The sequence below is a fragment of the Acanthaster planci genome, linkage group LG06 (genome assembly GCF_054643075.1).
Source record: "Acanthaster planci isolate LZ-2023a linkage group LG06, COTS_SCS, whole genome shotgun sequence".
NCBI classification, from domain to species: Eukaryota; Metazoa; Echinodermata; class Asteroidea; order Valvatida; family Acanthasteridae; genus Acanthaster; species Acanthaster planci.
Genome location: NC_141782.1, coordinates 766,983 through 785,813, shown reverse-complemented (window position 1 = coordinate 785,813; position 18,831 = coordinate 766,983). Strand labels below are relative to the sequence as shown.

Below are 18,831 nucleotides of genomic sequence, written 5' to 3'. Positions count from 1 at the left end.
CCAAACATGCATAATTAATTATCGACTATTGTATAAGACATACATTCGATTCGATGTCAGCAAGTGAATGGGATGTCAGTGAGTATTGCTATCGAAAAAAAGCCATGACTTTGCTAAAGTAGAATGATTTACGTTAGAATCGCACGTTTACTTAAGTACAAGAAAAATCATCTTTCTTCTGTATGATCTCACATTATGTGAATAAAAATGATTGTTTTCAAAAAGGCCAAAAAGTTTTTAATTTCTACAAATTTAGTTGGAATATCTTGAAACAGGTGTGTTTGCTATGCAGCCCGAGTACAAAGTGGTTTCAAGCTGCTGCACATTATTATTCTAGCAGCATATCGTTACGGATTTTACGAAGAGAATTGGCCCCAAATCATTTTTTTCTCAAATTTCTGGGTTTTTTTTCAAAATCAACTAGGCTATGCAACGCCTACAACTTTGTGAATTCAGTTTTTTACCAAACGTTACTGAACTTATTCGGCCAAATCAAGATGATCTCCGTGAGGCAAAATTCAATTCTACCGCATTTTTCGTTTTCATAGAGACTCATTTGTCGTTCATAGATTGGCAAAAAGGGCAAGACTCGTCTTGCAGTTTTCACGAAGAGACCAATTTTTCTCTGGAAATGTATAGAAATGTAACAATTTTACACTGGGCCCGTGCAATGACAAAAGCGTGCACCGTGTATGCCGTTTTCACGAAGAGATACACATTGGCGCACGGCATTCAGTGCAGTCCATTTGTTATAATGTAGGCACGGTAATTAAAATAGAAAATATGTTTCTAATTCGTCGACACGTCCCATGCAATGGACCGTATTGATTACCGTACACTTCAGTAAACATAAGGAATGACATCACGTGTCGAACGGACGCCAGCTGTGCGGTGGATATAACCTTCAAATCTCACGTGAATCGATATACGTCACACATAGCAACTGCACAGCCAATCACCAAGAGCCCAAACCAACCTGTGCAAATGTATGGGTTATGGTCTGTAATAGCAAATGTACTCATAAACGGATACAACGAACTAATGAGTCATTCACTTGTTGCTGACGATTAGCAACTTTGAGGTTGATAACCCTAAGAGTAATTTCCCTTAAAAGAAATCCTTCCGAGATACGCTTTGAAACCGTAGTTAAACTAAAATGGTCATTTTAAAACCGTACAAAACCAAAATAATGAATAGCACGAGTTATATCAACTCGTTGAAAAGGCCGGGATAAAGTTTTATTGCTTGCATGTTTAAAACATTAAAAAACAAAGGCGACTACGATGAACTTTGCCCCGAACTGTAATGATATATGGAATGAATGTACGCTTTTCAATCAAAAGACACTCTTAACCTGAAGCTGCTGGTATATTGAGGGCGTAACCATATACATGTACATGTTGGATACACACTTGAAGTATGTGTATTTAAGCACACTTACTTCAAACATTGCACACACCTTATTTTGGTCCTAGTATTAATTACCAAATAGCTTCTTTCTGACTGATACGGTGTAGTCTTTCATGATTTCCTTCTGACTAACGCCAAATTGACTAACGCCGATATGTGTATCAAAATACAACACGATGCGGCAACAATTTTATGAGGGCCATTTCATAACAAGAGGAAATTCGAAGAGGAAAGCAATGTTTCGGATAGGCAGGTTAGCGTACAAAGATCCTCAGTTGTGTGAACTAGATTTTATCTCATAATAAACAAAATGGCCTGCGGATCTTGATCAGAAGGCAATTCGTGACGCGAGCGTCGCGAGGGGAAACGCGTTCTTCTTGGGCGTGAGTGAGGGCGCTGTTTAGAGCTTGAGAGGCATATGCGAACTCGAGTTTCACTTTTATTAGATACAAGTTTATGAATCTACGTTATCTTAGTTTGATTTCTTGCTCTTATGGAAATGTACTTCAAATTAAAAAGGGTTAAAATAAATTTGAATCTATGTTATTTTGAAGGATGTTTTCGTTTAGAAATGTTTATCATCACAGGCTCCATTTAATATGTATCTTTTTTTCGAAGTCTCTCTTGTTACAGTATAATCATCGATTAATTATTCAAAATGTTGGTAAAAATTTTGTTTAAACATTTAGAACATATGGTGACAGTGAAGTCTGTAACTAACCAATGAGCAAATCGGCAGAAATGTAAGGACAATTTGTTGTATGCTTTACCAAAAGAAATATCTTTTCTGATCACGTGACATGGCAACAAATTGCACCCACATAATAAGCTTTATAAAGAATGGCCGGCATGTCAGCAGCCTGCAAGTTACTTTTCACCGATGTTGGTATCAAACGGATGAAGCAAGATCGGCAAAAGACGAGAGTGACGTGCCCTACTAACGACTAGGACTGCTGTGCACGAGCTGAAACGGTAGATGGCGCTGTGTAGCTTGTTCACGGAGGTCAACCCCCAGCAGTTTCCGCTGCCGAGTTTTTAGCTGTCTCACACACTAACTCGAAGATGATTAGAATGTCGCTTGTAACAGAAAAAATGTCTTGGAACTCGAAGGAAACAGAATCAAAACAGAGTACCACTTCAAAGCGGCCATTTCCTCCCAGTCTTGCATTCATTTTTTTTGCATTTTCTGTTGTAATTAAAAAGATCAACCCTTTGTGGAGTTTCTTGCAATCAAAATTCCTGTCCTACAATTCAGCGAGCAGACTTTAATTAAGTGGCAAATTTTACTGGGATATATTTTCCCACAACATTTTCCAGTGCATTTGCAAAAGCTAAATGTGCAAAAGCAAAATAATCTAGCTTTCAAGTAAAGGTTTTTTGAAGGTCAGAGTGTGGCCACCGAAGAATTAAATCGGGGCCGATCCACCAGATGCATCTCCCTTGTTCCTCAACCAGCAGAACAAAATTAGCACAATGAGGACAACTGCAAGCAAGCAACCGATGACGATACCGACTATAGCTCCGGTGCTCAGACCGCCCTGCTCCGGAGCTCCCGTCGTGACTGTAGCCCCGGTCGGCTTCACGCCCTCTGTGAAGATAATCCGGGAAAGGCGATTGAGAAATATTGTGATACCAAATGCAAACCTGGCTAAAAGTAATGACGCCATCTATTGCCAGCACCAGTGCCAGGATGAGTTGGAACCAGTCAAATAGAGCCTGAAAGTAAAAGGTCACGCGGCGAGATCCGGGAACCCTCGCGCGGTCCGCCTATGAGGATTTTTTATGGGCTGTCCAATAATTATAAAGTTCTATAATTTTGGGAAGAATTATTCCAAACTGAACCACAAGAAACAGTGATGTCGAAATTTTGTGCTCCTCTAGCAATATTTTGGAATCGTAGCCTGCAGATGGGTAAAAAATGAATTTCCTGAACGACTTTTCGCTTTTAGCAATATAGTTCCAAGGTTTCCTTGCTGTTCGTCCACTTTTGTTTTCACTTCATGTGTTTATGTGAAAACGAATTGAAAATGTACAACATTGAAAAGATTTACATACCTAAAGTCGATGGGTTCTAGAATTGGTCGAGTTGACCTGGCACCGTTCTTGTCAGTAATAGTTAGACATATAACTTCAGAATCTTCCGTAAACACAGATTATTCATTCAGTTTTTTTTAAATAGTAAAATCCTTAAAATAATTTGATCTGTTGATATTTTAACTCTTACCGTAAGGCTACCATAAAATACAATTTCGTGTCTGTTTATCTGCGTACGAAACCGCCGAACTGCACTGTTCTTCATGTGTATTTTAGAGTTTCGGAAGAAAGAGGTCAATTTTTGGCAGGATATTTCTCTTTCGGGTTAGGAAATTTGTCAGTTTCTATGAATCTATTTGCTAGCAAATATTTTACAAAGGCCTTTTCCCAATGTGATGTTTCAGGAAGCAGCCAAACGAAAAAACAAATTGTAAAACGTTGTTTTTACTATCTGAGGGTTCCAAAAGCGCGCCACCAGGGGTCAACTTTCAACCTCTACTGGATGTATGGTCAAAATTCGGAGGGAGAAACTCTAGTCTGACCAAAAGTTTAAAAAGGAAAGCATCTGTTACAGTTGATGCATTATACTGTGACGACTTGAAATGAGACTTGACTGGAGACCGAGTTGCAATAACATTGGCTGGTTTGCGACTGTTAAACTCGTGATCGGCCCTTGGTGAGATCAGATACTTTTATCACAACTCTGGCCGTGTCCGAAATGGGCTTCCAGAGCTAGGGCTAGGTCTATTGTCTGCGTGTCTCCACGTACTTTCAATGGAGTGAAGACCTAGACCTAGCTCTAGACAACAGATTCGGATGCAGCCTAAGTCTGAACCCTTTGACGGCGTCAAGGGGGTAATCATCTGGCTCAGACTGTTCCATTGGGACTATACCGACAACCTGCGCTTTGGATATGTTAGTCTTTCAACAATTATTGTACTGTAAGATGTGTTGCCTTGCCTTCAATATTCCCATACAACCAATACACCCATGATGTAAAAATTGCAACATTATACGTACCTTTTGATTGGCACACGAGTTCAACCTCCTTCCCCTCAGGGCACTGGGAAGTGTTGAAAGCCGTTGCGACACAGGCCTTGAGTGAAATCTCCGACCCAGTGCATGAGAACGAGGTTGCCAGCATCGGTCCCGTGCTGGCCTCGGCTTCTGAAAACGACAGGGCACCAGGGAAGCCTGCCTCGCGGCACGCCACATCGGCCACCCGTAAATCGAAACTGTCGAAGCAGAGGGTTCCCTCGGACTCCTGGCTACCTATGAGCCTGACCTTCAGAAGCCCTCGTCCTGCTTGCCCGTCGCCGATGGTAACTATCACTCCTAAAAGCCGACATTTAGGGAACGAATACAGACTCTTCATTTTGTTTTATCATCTTCCCATCTGACACAGAAACATCAACAGTTCCTTCACTGATTTGTGAAGGTTCTCGGGTTTGTATTTATGAGCTGCACACCACGGTTTCCGAATCCAATTTGTTCATCCGGTAGTCTAAACTGGGAAAGATCCTATTTAACCCAATTTAACACAATATTCAGCCTCTCTTTGAATATTATTTTTATTAAAATAATAAAGATGACAGATTTTTTCTATAATCCTAAAATACAAGAGCATTAACAATCAGCCATATCTGCCTAATCTTTGTTGGCACAAATATGGAGTTTCTCGAACTATTATACATGGATGTCAATTCAAGCCGACTCGTAAAGAAGGCCATGATTTTACTGGAACACCTCGTCATCTACCTACCGCAGTCACAGTTAGTCCCTGCCTCCCTTTCGTGCGTGCATGTCGTGTTCATTCCCCGCTCGAGTACAACATACCGACATTTGATCATGTCGTCCTCGGTTCCGTCACACTGGACCTCGCTCAGTTTGATATCGAGGACCCCAGGACCGTATCTGGATCCCGAGGAGGCCTTGACGGCTGCGTCGCAACCGAGCTGTTTGCACAGCACGTCTGCATCCTCAACATCCCATTGCTCGTCGCAGATAGAACCCCAAGAGCCGTTGAAAAACACCTCCACGCGACCCGCTGTGGACACCGGGCCCCCGCTCAGGCGAAAAATACCGTGGTTTTTGGCATAAGCTGGGGAGAAAACCGGCGAACATTTAAGGCTTTGTTAACCAGGTGGGAACCAGACAAGGCTTAGTACAGATTCCTATGGTCGGCAAACAAGTATGGCCATTTCTTTCTACTATTTTCAATAAAACACTATGATCTTCGGAAAATGACAAATTTGATAATGTGGACAAAAAAAGTATTATAATCTTCGGGAGCATTCTCACATGGGAAGTCATCGGGGTTCCAACAGATCACCCCGGCGCTGTTTTCAACGGTACATTTCCCTGAGTCGCCCAGCTTGCCGTGGACGCAGCCCATCAGTGCCGACTCGTCTCCCCGGCACTCCACCTGGTCCAGGAACACCTGGAGCCCGCTGCCTGACGTCGGCGGGAAGCGAGCCGTGGCTTTGGAGGTGCTTCCGAGAGTCTGCTTACAGACCACGTCGGCGGCGTAGACGTCGAAGCCGTCGTTGCACACGGCGCCCTGCTGGCCGCCGAACTCGATGTAGACCATGCCGCTGTCGGCGTCGCTGCCACCCACTAGTGTCAGATCGCCATCTGTCGATACAAAATTTTTAAAAAGGCTCCTTTGAGCAACTTAACAACTATAAAATGTGACTTCAGTTGCTAGTTTTCATATACTCATTTTCAATAAGAGGTAATTGTGGCACGAAAAGTCTACCACATTTTTAAAGCCTCGAAAGCCTGAGACCTTTCCGGGTATTTTAAGACATAACCCAGTCCACGCACAAGTCATGGAAAATTACAATACTACTCATGGACAAAAGTTGAAGGGTTTAAATTAATCATACTTAATTCAATATAATATTTATACTTACCAGCAATTGATGAAATAATTACACGTAGACTGATACTCAGAAAAGGAGAAATTATAATGAGACCTTTCTCCCTGAGACAGAGCAAAACGTTTAGTTTTAATTTAAAGCTAAAGGTAATTTTTCCCACTGTGGTCGATATTAACTTTACAAAATACTAAGACAGGGTGTATTTTACTTTTCTTTAGCGCTCGTTAAAGAGGTTTTTTATTGTGAATACATAATTACTTTTATATCGCTGATCTTACATAAGGTACAGACACACGTAATCGACTACGGTCAAGTCACAGCCTTGGGCATTGAGGGCGCTTTGGAGATTTTGCACAGATCACCAGACTTGATAGGCTCAGACCTTGCATTCTGCACTGTAAACTTTACCCTACATAACGTATGCTTTAATGGTCTCTGGACGACAACCCCGCATTTAAACTAGAAAGTAAACTAGAAAGACTTCTGACTGAAAGTCAGCATCACCTCCAACTAGTCCAAGACAAGCCGCACACCGATAATTGCGGCACACGTGTTGTGTATCACGATGCCATTGGGGTTCTAACAACGTGATTCGAACAACATTTAACTAAGAGCGGAAGCAGAGACACATTTTTGAGGGGGAGACTAATTATGGGGTACCAAAATTGTGGAAATGTTTTTCATTTAACCGTTTATAGCCTTTCTGAAGGGTAAGGCTGTTTTGAAGGCTTTTTAAACGCCTTTGGGAGGAAGGGAAATTGAAAAGACCCACCAAATCGCCTTTTATTTTCTTCTTGTCTTGCCATGAGAAAAAAATGGGGGCTTCTTTACAGGATGACCTTTGGCCTCTCGGATCAGCATTTGTATTAAACCAGCAAATCTGCCCTAGTCTCTACAGACACTTTGAAGACAAACTAAACAACTAAACGACGAAGTCCAAGGAGCGTGCAAACACGCACAACATGCCCAATGTTGTAAATTTCGAGACGGATATTTACATAAGGTGACCAAAAGTCAATTGAACAGACAACGATTATTTGCTGCTCAAAGAAAAAAATCGTGTTGTATTTCCGAAGGGGTCAATTTCAGAGAGTCAGTTTCAAAGGCGGGAAAGCCCATGCCTTCCCAGTTTCGGTTTTGGGGATTTGTGCTGGATTTTCTGAAGAAAATCATAATTTCAAAGCGGTACACAAATCACACTCATCTGATTAAAAGACAATCAAGAGATGTTACCCGTGTCTGATCGTAAATCTTACATAAAATACATCAAAGATTCCAATATTTATGAAATAGCGTGTCAACAGCGAGTTTCTTTAAAGTACGTCACTCGTAACAAATAGACCCGTTTCTTCTTTATTTGTTAATTTAGGCCACAAACTTATTGTACGCATGTACTTACAAATCATGACCCATTAGGCGTAGTTGACCATTTCTCCGTCTTGATTGTAATGTCTGCATGTTGAGTTCTAAATTATTTACAGTCAACTTACGAAGAGCTACACAATGGCAAGGCCCAGTCTATAATCTAAACGCGTGGATTTCGCTATACATAGCACAATCCAATAATAACCCATTGACTACCGATCGGCATCAATTAGAACACTCACCTGCGGCCCACGCCGTCCCAAGCAGAGAAAATACAATCAGAATTCGATGAATCATCTTGATTAACTTTCGATTACGGGGATTAATCACCAAGGATTGGAGACGTCTGTTAAGAATAAGTCTTTCGACTGTGCCCAACTTTGCCGCCCAAACGAGATTGTTGGCCTGTTTCGCAAAGTTCGTTTTCTTGTTATCAAAGTCCACGCCTCTCCACAAAGGACGTTGCATACGCGCACGAACAGACCGGTAAATAACAGTGCAAGGCCACGTGTGAGCCGCGTTATAAATAGGCAAGCAAACAGGCAAAATCGTTCACCTACAATTTTACGAAATACTACGTTGATTTGAAAAAAATGAGACATGAACCAGAATGTCCCATGGAATGATCGGGACTTCAGAGCAGTAGAACTATCCGCCTTGAGCAGAAGCGCTCCCTCATCGGTTGAAAAGAGCCATATTGGATGGGAATTTTTTTAATTTGGCTGGCAACGATGCGACCGTAACGCGTGCATTTCCTTGTCTTTAGCGAACCAGCAAAGTTAAGTTCCGACCAAAGGAGCCTCTGTTGCTATGAAAATATTGCACCCTCTTTTAGTCTAGCTTGAGGCTCAAACTGCATGCAGTGGGTCTGCGCTCAGGGACATGTGGTAAACACATGCCTTTTCAACCAATAGGGTGCTGCGACTTGCCTGAATGCGCGCATGCGTCACGTTTTAGCACGTGTGCGTGAGTATGCATGAAACCAGCGCAGCAGTGTCGTCTTGTTAGTCTGGTTCCCTAACCAAAGATTCCCTGACGTCTCCTGATAAAATCTTAGGTTAGGTATCACCCACGGATGTAAATAGATCATGACGCAACATGTCAAGGGCCACAAGGAAAGCCTTCGGTCTACATACAGACTGTTTTAACGTTGACAGTCGCTTTAAAAACATGCAACTCAAAAAAGGCGTAGGAAGGGAGCAACATCGTGTTGCATGTGGGCAACAAGCAATAGAAAATCTCATGATGCATACAGACACGGCCGGAAATACCCGAACACCAACGATGCTTGCCGAATGTGGACGGAACGAGTTCAGAATATTTCGGCTATTTTCGGAAACTGGAGGAATTCCTCCAGTTCTGGTCAAGTTGACAATGGATGATACTGGACCCTTGATTCGACAAGCATAGTCGGAGTCATCGGGTCTGGTACCCAGACTATCATCTCGGTGCCCCCTGTCCTTGCAATACGACATAACGCCCGTCGCAGTGACTGAAAATGATATATCATACATATTTGGTTGATTTCTTGGTCCATTTTCCGTTAGTCTATTCTTGAGAATAAAATCCATGAAGTGAGCAGGTACATTCCAAATTATTTGGGGGGGGGAAACGTGTTCTGGACGTTATCTTGCTTTGCATCTGTTTAGAATAACGCAGGTCGCAAACGCCATACGGAGTTTGCATGTTTGTGTTAATCACTTTTAAGATAATGGGACTTGACCTGCGTTTATGTTGTAATGTTAATATTTCGTGAAACAATTGCAGTACCATTTCACGATTGGGTTAAAACTAGGGGCTGTAAACCAAAGCTCTGGCCACTGGTTAACCTAACTTAAACCTGAAAGAGAGTCTGTGTGTTGCAAGGGCAATCTTGCTTTCGCTTCAGTATTACGGCCATTTTTCACAGAGAGCTGATTGCCGGCTGACATGTCTACGTTGGCCTGCAGTGCGTGCTGTCAACAGCAACTGTAAACTCATCAAAACAGTCGTACAACCGTTTGCATCATACAGCTAAGCCGTGTCCAAAAGTTGTGGCTGAAATCATTAATTACACGGATTTCCTCATAGATCAAAAGCGGTTTTCTCCCTATTTTTTTCCGAGATTATGCAAGTCACTAAGACAAGTTTTTTTAATACCGGACCCACACTGATAAGATGATTATGATAAGTTATCACATCATTTACTTTGTGGATTACAATATGCATGCAATGTCGGGTCCGGCGGGCACAAGATTACATAAAAGTATCGTTTAAGCCCTCGAAATATTTTTTGTGGACTAAAGTACGGTGGTTTGTCATCAGTTTGAGAGGTCATTTCGCGAGTTATATTGAATGGACACATGCAGTCTTCGTTCTTATTAAAGGTATTCTAAATAACGAAAAATATGACCGAGCTATTGGAGTTTCACCATGGTCATAAAGACGCACTGGGAACCATACTGATCGTCCTTATTCCTATGATATATTCATTTATACCAGAGTCGCAGGCAACGTCAGGTAGGTGGTTTTATGTGTGATCAATGTAAGATTGCAAAGGCTTGGATTCATACCGAGTGTCCGCCATTTTGAAAACGTGTACAGGAATGGTGAGGGGCCTACTGTATCAGATTCATAGGCGGTACATTTTCTGACGATGCCATTCAACTCTTTGGAAAATTACTGGTCCATCATTAAATCATTATATTTACTATGTACTATTATACAAACAGGTTAAGATATTCACTAATTTGGGCAGAAATGATGCTTACAATAATGAAAGAAAGGTTTATGGTTTTATTCGACCATTGCACGAGATTTAAAATTTTGGCACACGCTACTGCATGTGCATGTACATTACGTACACGTCGACGCGTCGTGGCGTAACAGTAAACAGTTGCCGGATAAAGGACTCCGTCCTATGACGTCACGATTCTTGGGAATTTCTTCAGACAACTTTCGGTACCCGACGGCTGTTGTTTAGCTTTTGCTCCCAGAAGGGAGTGAAATAGGGTCGTGCAAAGTATAATTTTTAACATACTTCCACGCATTGTGAAATTATGCAGATGTGTTTTCTTGTTATATATATGTTTGTTTTATATTTTCATGCATGTTTTACAAGAAATCTTCCCAGCACGGCCCATCCCCTTTAAGAGAACACAGAAAGCAGTTTGAAATGGGCTACACACTTCGACCAAGGAAAACCGTATGACGCTACATTCTTTGAAATGATAAATGAGAGGTTTTCATTGCGTTTTTAACGATTTTCATTGCAATTAAATTTCTGCGAATTTATAAAACAGATGGCGATTTGCGTTTTGGGGGTAGCTCCGTTCCGTACCAGGGGCGCCTGGAAATATACCATGACGGCGATTGGGGAACAATTTGTGACGATGATTTTGGTCCTTCGGAGGCCAACGTGGCTTGTCGTCAGATGGGTTACCAATACGCCTTGGAATACACCAGCGTAAGTACAGTTCATTAATTGCTTTCTCTCGACATGCATCAATTTGAATGACGGTTGCCTGTAGAATTAGTTGATGTGGTCAAATGGTGACAAAAAATCTAGAGATGATATCTGTCAGTGGAAAAGTATATTGAACTCGGACTAGACTATCTGAGCTCAATCCAAGTACTTTTGTGCAGGTGGTGACCCATTGGAAGCACCACGCGTCCAGTTTGATACTACCCTGACTGATGTTTACAATTTAAATTTACCTCCTAACCCAATTAGGGCTCCTACTTTGGCCCGGGCAGTGGCCCGGTGATGCTCGATCGTATTTACTGCTGGGGATCTGAAAAGCGTCTTGTAGAATGCTACCACTCTGCGTGGAAAGTCACCGACTGCACACACGAGGACGATGTTGGCGTGGTCTGTTTTGGTACGTGAACTATCAACATACATACACATGCATCGTCAATAGAGGGCTTGTACAGAGCGCCCCCTTGCTGAGGATGGATCTTTGCTCCTGTGAGACTTGGACGAATAGTTCCTGTTTACTTTCATTGTCCCTGAATATACATTCCAAAATTGCCCTCAGTTATGGCTCCAAGCAAGAGGTCTACGCAGGAACTGTCCACCGAAGCACCTAGTGCGAAATATCTGATTCCAGTTATCGCTCATCTGACTCCATTCCACTGAATGCAAAGAAAAATAAATTTATTTTTGTGAAGACGAGAATTATTATTGCCTTGTGATATACAAAGTGTCAGTTTGCTTGTTGAAAATATTCATGTATATGCTTGATTGTTTGATTCTTGTTGATTGTTTGATTCTTGAACTATGGCATAAACTGTGTGTCATTTTTATTGCATTTACTGGACGCACAGGGATCAGACAGGGCGCTTTCGGGCGACGGTTTCATGTATCACTCACTGCTCGGCTATACTCGTTGCTCATTGAGGCTTTGACCTAGCCGCTCGAGAGAGGCTCATGACGCAGGCCCTGCTGTCACTTTACACGTCGAGTGCAGTCGATATCAAGGTCGTTAGACCTTGAGGCTTAGTCTGGTGTTGCGCGCCTTTCCAGCGGGGTTTATTCGACCCGAGTCCCGTCACTGAAACGCGCTGTATAAATGGCGCTCTCGCCTGTCACAGAATACCTCGTCCCCTGGATTGTGATGCGGCTGGATCTGTTTTGGTTAAAAATTCCCCTGGGGATGTGCTCGATGCACGAGCACCCTAACTCCGAGTATTTTTAAGTCGGTGGGAAACGGTCAACATTTCTGTTGAAACCTCAACCGATGTAAACAGTTTTTAAGAAGGAGATACCGTACTCAAATCGATTGATGATCATTCAATCTTGTCCAGTCTGCACCGTGCTCTGTATACGTTTTGCACTGCTGAAGTTTGTTCAAAACCTAAAGTTCCAGGTGGTAGAATTTCTCAGATACATTTTAGTTCACAACTTTCTGCACAGCCTTATATTTATACATGAAACTGTTTGCCATCCCTTATTGGTTGACCTTATTAAAGGTCCACCTCTTTTGTCGTACTTGTGACGCAAACACCTCGATTTGTTTTACACAGATGAAAGTGTAGTCCTGGCGCCAGTCTACGTTGTAGCCATCTCACTTATTGCCATTTTCATACTGATGGCGGTGACGTCTTGCCTTTGGATCGCAGTGAAGAATCGAAGTCGGCGGAGAGCCCGCTCGAACCTGCGCTCCTGCGATACCACCGATCCCCGACGCCGAGAGAGGAGAGAATCGTGCGTCAGTATCGAGCATTCGGGCCCGAACGAGGGGTTTACACCGTACCCACTGCTGTCGATACCGCAGCTACCCGATTATTCGGAGATCGGTGACGCGCCGCCACCGTACGAGGAAGCGATGGCGGTGCGCGCTGACAGCGAGCGCATTATCGACAGAGGTGGCGTTTCCAATGAAGGGTTTTCCAACGAGGAAAATGAACCGAACAATCGATTACAAGAGGGTCGAGTAAAGGCCAACACGGAGCGAGCACCGAATGTTACCAACCGTGTCGCTGATGGAGCCATTATCAACACGGACATCGAATCTGACTAAGCGAAACGCCATCCGTCTTGCGTTTCTTGCATAATGTTCCATAAATTCATTTTTTACACATAAAATTAATATCTGCATCAAAGCACACTGTACTAAAGGTTTTTGACACTTTGCTTTTTTGCAGTATCATATACGATGAAGTTTTAATTTCATCTCATAATTCAAAAACGTAGGCCTAGTGGTTTATCATTATTTTAGAACAAATCATTTGGCAGCAGTAAAAGAACACAAACTTGTAAACAGGTTGAAAAGTGCCCTCTTTCGTCGATTATTTCTGAGAGTTCCTATTTATTCCTAAGTATTGTAATTTATTATGATAATTGTATAATACAAACAACTGTGTAACCATGCCTAATCCTACACCTTGCCTGCGCGAGGGAAGTAACAGTACTGGTGAAGGAGGCAGGATCCCAGTCGAGTTAATTCGGTGTTGAAGTTTGGAAGTGATGAGGATGTTATGGCCGTAAAAAGTATGGAGCGTTCAGAATGTTGGCAATGGCCTGTGTCCGTTGTCGTAGATGTCATTCTTAATCGTTTTAAAATTGGTATTTTCAAATGAAAACGTAACAATAATTTTTCTGAATGTGTTTTTTTGAGGAGGCTGTGTTATTTCTCTAAAAACGTCGTGTACGTTTCATATTGATTAGACATAATGTTTGAAATGAAACCAAGATAAAACTCTATGCTTCAGCATAAAAAGCTTCAAATTGTGCAGCATTTCCGGTTCGACGTGACATTTCAATGAAGGGTTATTTCGACGACATCAGAAACAACCATCTGATACGCACTTAATCCAATTTAGGCTTAGATATGTAATCTATCCACGTGGACATGACCTTGTATCATCTCAAAGCCCGTCTTTACCAATTGACCTACTTTACACATTGAATCCAGAAACCTCAATTTTCCGAGACATTCCGCGAGGGATACATGCGCCAGATGAACTGGGCCCAACGGGTGCCAAGTTAGCTTGGCGCGCGGCGTTGTGGCCACTGGCTCACGTTTCTGCTTTATTGCGTTACCCAGCCCGACGGTGAATGTCAGCATCAGCTGCGGCTGAGCCAGGGAAACATTACCTTGGCAAGTCCCGAAAGGTAAACAAGCTGAAGCGTTGCCTTGAACAACTACAGGTGAAACGCAACGCCCGCCCCGAGAGAGGGAAAAATCGTTAGGCGAGTGTGAGAGTAGATAAACGAGGGGACTTCAATATCATATGAACACCATAATTTTGTTCTGGACGTGTTTGCGGCGAGCAAACGCGGTCAAATTTATACTGCGCTAGCCAAGACATTGCCCAAATATTGGCCCGTGTTGAAGGTCTCTCGTGGTGCAAACCGAAACACAGATTTGTTCTCCATTTTACGGCATTTTCATCTGCTTCCCAAACCCAATCATTCTACTTGAGCAGATACCCCGGATGAAGGAAACGATATATATCGCAGAATACAAGATGTACCAAGCGTATAGGTCTTCCCACATTTTGTTTCGTGGAATGCAGGTTTTTTTTTTCGTTCGAACCAAACCGATATTATTATTGCCTTTCGGGTCTTTTGAACAAAAATCAATATGGAGGTTCGTCCTAAGAGAAAAACAATCAAAACGAGTTGTAAGAAGTACAGACCAGATCCACAAACGGCTTCTTGGCATACTATATATTAAACCCATCCCCGCAAGAAGACTTCGAGGATTTTGGTTAACTTAACACATAATATAGTCACCTTTTGAGTCTGTAAATTCGCGGGAATTTTCCACGTGTTTGACGTCCCTGAACGTGACTGATATGGTCATACGCGGGCATAATGCTTTGGTGGTAGCGAGGTTCGTAGGTTATCCACTCCGGTTCGTTTACTCCGTCTATTCAAGCTTGAAGACAAAGAACGCGACGGCCGAGGAGATCACTTATGGTTCTGTCAAATTCTCCGGCGATTTGTGCACGAAAACGTTCCCGGCACAAACAAACCCTTTGTCAGGGTTTTGTAATAGATCTAGACGTGAACGCCCGGGTGATGCCTGATATGCATTGATGGGCTGTGCAGAAGTTAGGACAAAAAATGTCTTGCATTTAACCGAGACTTGTGTCGCCGATTAGATCCCAGTGGACATGATGCGAAAGAGAGATGTCATTCGTCAGTTAAAATTTACATCGGAGGGAAAGGTTACTATATTCCATGAATCCAGCTGGGGCAATATCCAGTTTCGCAGATTTCTGCTTTGCAGGAAATTTGGTATATCGTATTCCCTTTTCCCTCAAATCTCATTTCGTCCGTTATGTAAATTTCGGTTCGGAGTTACTACAAATTTATATTTGGCCGTCACTGAAAAAGTTTTGAAATTAAGAGCCCTTTTTCATGAGAAATCCAACTCTCCTAAATGTTACGGCCTGGAGTCTGTATAAATTCTACTGTGACAAGGGGGCCTAGTATTTAATGCGGCGGGGACTTGATTTCCGCGGTAGAGGGACGGGTGAATATCCCATGTTGACGCAGACGAGAGGGGCTGCCTGTCCTCCCGAATGCCTCTCGGGTGGAAAGGACCGACTTCCTCCGCCAGACAATCTCCTCCTCCGATCTGTCTCCTCTACGCATGTAATGAATAAATAAAGATTGATTTCCAGCACACAATTTTGTCCACCGAATTTTTTTTTATTATTATGCCGCTATGCGTTTTCTCCTAACTCTAAACAGAATCTGATGAAAAGTATAATCTTGAATACTCAGTAACTAGCATATAAAATTGAATGCATCTGACGTCTTCCATCGTGCATAACTCCCGTATTTTTTTCTCCGCTGACAGTTTAATGATCTTAAACACAACCTCAGCTTATCCCAAACGACGAAGTTAGTGTTAAACCTAAAATATCAAAACTCCATCTTTTGCCAGAAAAATCACAAGAGAGCAAAAACGAAACAAAATCTAAGGTCAATGCTTGAAATCCTCATTATGACAAAGAAATGGGAGAAAAATCTAAGCAGAATAAGCAATTGAAAGCACAAGGGAAACAAATGTTTTTTTAACCAATTTATCTTTGTCTTAAAAGACACATTTGTCGATGTCTAACAATTCTGTGGCCTGCATTAAATAAAATAACCAAGAGGTGACTTGAATTCGTAGCTCCTGGCAAGCTTGTCTTCTATTCTTCTCTCACGAAGGGCCAGAGCCTTTACAAGACATCCTGAGATGCCGTTGCGTGAAGACATCCCAGCTATTGACGGGCACAACTACAATTCCTCTTGGGTTATTTTAATTTTGTGTAATCTGTCAGCAAAGGAAGAGGCACAGTGTATTTATTCTCCCGAGGCTTGTTATGACATGACACAGAGACAAGGGAAATAATGCGGCACCACGATGACTATAGTCATAGTACAAACCGCCCGAAGACAGTTACCTCATGCCGCTGGTGAGTTCAGAGTGACGGACGGGATATCTTCTGGCTTTGTCGTATTGTTTACGCGGCAAACGTATTCTCGTTTTCACCGGCCCCCTATGTTTTTCTCTCGTGGTGCACGTTTTCGTTTGTAGCTTCCTTTTTCTCAGGGGAAACATTTTGGTACTTCTGCATAATGTCGTATTCGTTTTCACATCTCATTCCCTGTAAAGAAAGTTCTCGAGTAAGACAGTATAGGGCCTAGATCATCAGCATAAATTTGAAAATTAAGCATTTATACGGAAAATAAACGTGCTATAAATCACAGTTTTCGGATTAAAATAAACGTCTCGTTAGGTGCTTGTTAGTTCAGTGACATAGTATTCGGTATCCGTTCAGTTTTTGTTTTCGTTTAATTTTTCTCAGGCATCGACGCCACCATTACGCGTGATTGCTTTTCATTCTTAAGGCATGAAGCGTGAAATATAGATGGCGCTTCCTGATTAATGCTACGGTCAAACGTTGATATAATCTATTATACATGACTTGATCTCCTAGCTCAGAGCTGAGTCGTGACGATAGGTTTTATTCCTCTGTCCTCGGAAACAAAGACAATATTAAAAGGGTAAAGTTCAATGTATATTTACATATACATGTAGTATCGTGAATGGGGTAGGTTTGTTCTTATATTCATTACTACCTTTGCTGATGCCCCATATCTTCAATGAATTAATCAATTAATTGATGCCGTGTGCGAGAGTAGTCGGTCACTATTGAGAACTTTCTCTTTTTTTTCGTTCGTTTGTTTTGTTTTCCATTGGCTCCTAGCCTGATATCGCATCAGTTATAAGTATCAATCAGGAACCTCATCGGTCTACAGATGACTTATGGCATGCTGTGGAAACTCTGTGTTGTATGCTGTTAGAGTTTTCATTACCCGTCGGTGAGAGGATAATTACTGCCTTGAATTCAGCCTCCCATAAAAATCAAGTCTCCTCTGCAGCTTCTATACCCCTCACACATGACCAGTCTTGGTTCCAATTTTTGTCCACTTAAAGAGCACCTCTAAGGAAAGCATGTTTTCTCTGATTTTATCTATTCAAATAAATATGGAAGCATCCAAATCGAACGCAGTGTCATTTGTCTACAGAGCTCCACTATAACTAGCTTAAAAGGGCATTTTGTCTGTTCATGCCAAGTTGCGAATTCTGCATGTAGATTGCGTTATTCGGAGAAAACAGAGAAAACGAGGCGAGCCCTCGCCCTGTGCTCGTAATGGATAGATCCAGGGCGGGGCTTTCCCTCGTGTTCTCTGTTTTGATATAAATTGACTCAGGTGGTTTTGCGACAGCCGGGTGGCTTCCTCGAAAGAAAAACTGGCAAAACATCTCCCGTACAGAAAATATGTTTGGATTTCTTCTCAAGCGCATTAAAACAGGCCAGACTTTAGATCAGAATGAAGGACTATATGACTATTTCTCTTAAGCCTTCCAAGGTTCTTAAACAGCCCACTTTGTCGTACAATCCGCCATTTTGTCCTAACTCCCTGAAACACTGTGTCCGGACACACGGACCGTATGCATTACATACTTATCCGCATCGCGTGCGCCCTGGATGGAAGGCTTCCACTGCGCATTTTTAAACTGGATCCCTTTCGGATGCTGATAAGTCCTAACGTAATAAAGTCTGGCATCTCAGACTGATTAAATTTCTTCATTAGAGCCGTAAAATATTCTTGCCCAGCACGAGTAATATCTGGCTCATAAGTGACATCGTCTATATCCTGGGAATTGCTGTTCTTACACCAGATAGCGGGATTGCTGTGGAATAAAAAACATAACTTGGAGGAAAGAAGTTATTGATTTTTCTTTTAGTAGTATAGTGGCGGTAGATCCATGGCATTAATGCAAGTTTTGGATTTCTGAAGAAACAGGACTCCAGCTACTCTTTCTGTTCCAACTTGAAGTTGAATTCATGTGAGCCATTGTAAACAAGCAGAATTATTCAACTTAAAATTAATCCCTGAATGGTTATAACTTCTCTTGCACCATCTTGTAAGATTTACAATTTCAGAGGAAAGAAATCAAAATATCCTCATCAAACCTTGTTAGTGCTACAAATCTCCTGAACAAAAATTCCAAATAAAGAAGGAGAAATGATGACCTTTACCCATACCGAGTCCATAGACTTCCAAGGTTAATGACCATGGGGCGAGATTTCTATGTCTTTAAACAAATTTATTAATTAATTTCAGAATCATTTAAAATTAATA

At 42.1% G+C, this 18,831-nt stretch overlaps 2 protein-coding genes across 2 annotated transcripts; one reads left to right on the top strand and one right to left on the bottom strand.

Annotated features, from left to right (window-relative positions):
• Positions 1-1,213: 1,213 nt before the first annotated feature.
• LOC110974798 (scavenger receptor cysteine-rich type 1 protein M130-like) lies at positions 1,214-8,126 on the bottom strand. Its single transcript, XM_022226680.2, has 5 exons — positions 7,934-8,126; positions 5,746-6,078; positions 5,207-5,545; positions 4,465-4,779; positions 1,214-2,998 (listed from the first exon to the last, which is right to left on the bottom strand). Exons 1-5 carry the CDS (start codon positions 7,986-7,988, stop codon positions 2,817-2,819), a joined length of 1,224 nt encoding a protein of 407 aa, XP_022082372.2. The 5' UTR covers positions 7,989-8,126; the 3' UTR covers positions 1,214-2,816.
• A 1,818-nt stretch (positions 8,127-9,944) lies between these two features.
• Positions 9,945-15,936, top strand: LOC147798717 (uncharacterized). Its single transcript, XM_087137585.1, has 4 exons — positions 9,945-10,190; positions 10,973-11,136; positions 11,404-11,551; positions 12,699-15,936. Exons 1-4 carry the CDS (start codon positions 10,079-10,081, stop codon positions 13,193-13,195), a joined length of 921 nt encoding a protein of 306 aa, XP_086993711.1. The 5' UTR covers positions 9,945-10,078; the 3' UTR covers positions 13,196-15,936.
• The last annotated feature ends 2,895 nt before the right edge of the window (positions 15,937-18,831 follow it).

Coding starts and splice junctions, on each gene's coding strand:
- LOC110974798 (XM_022226680.2), bottom strand. CDS start 7,988: ATGATTCATCGAATTCTGATTGTATTTTCTCTGCTTGGGACGGCGTGG. Junction 6,079..7,933: donor TGGGACGGCGTGGGCCGCAG/GTGAGTGTTCTA, acceptor TTGTATCGACAG/ATGGCGATCTGACACTAGTG. Junction 5,546..5,745: donor GAACCCCGATGACTTCCCAT/GTGAGAATGCTC, acceptor TTTTCTCCCCAG/CTTATGCCAAAAACCACGGT.
- LOC147798717 (XM_087137585.1), top strand. CDS start 10,079: ATGACCGAGCTATTGGAGTTTCACCATGGTCATAAAGACGCACTGGGA. Junction 10,191..10,972: donor AGAGTCGCAGGCAACGTCAG/GTAGGTGGTTTT, acceptor TTTATAAAACAG/ATGGCGATTTGCGTTTTGGG. Junction 11,552..12,698: donor TGTTGGCGTGGTCTGTTTTG/GTACGTGAACTA, acceptor TGTTTTACACAG/ATGAAAGTGTAGTCCTGGCG.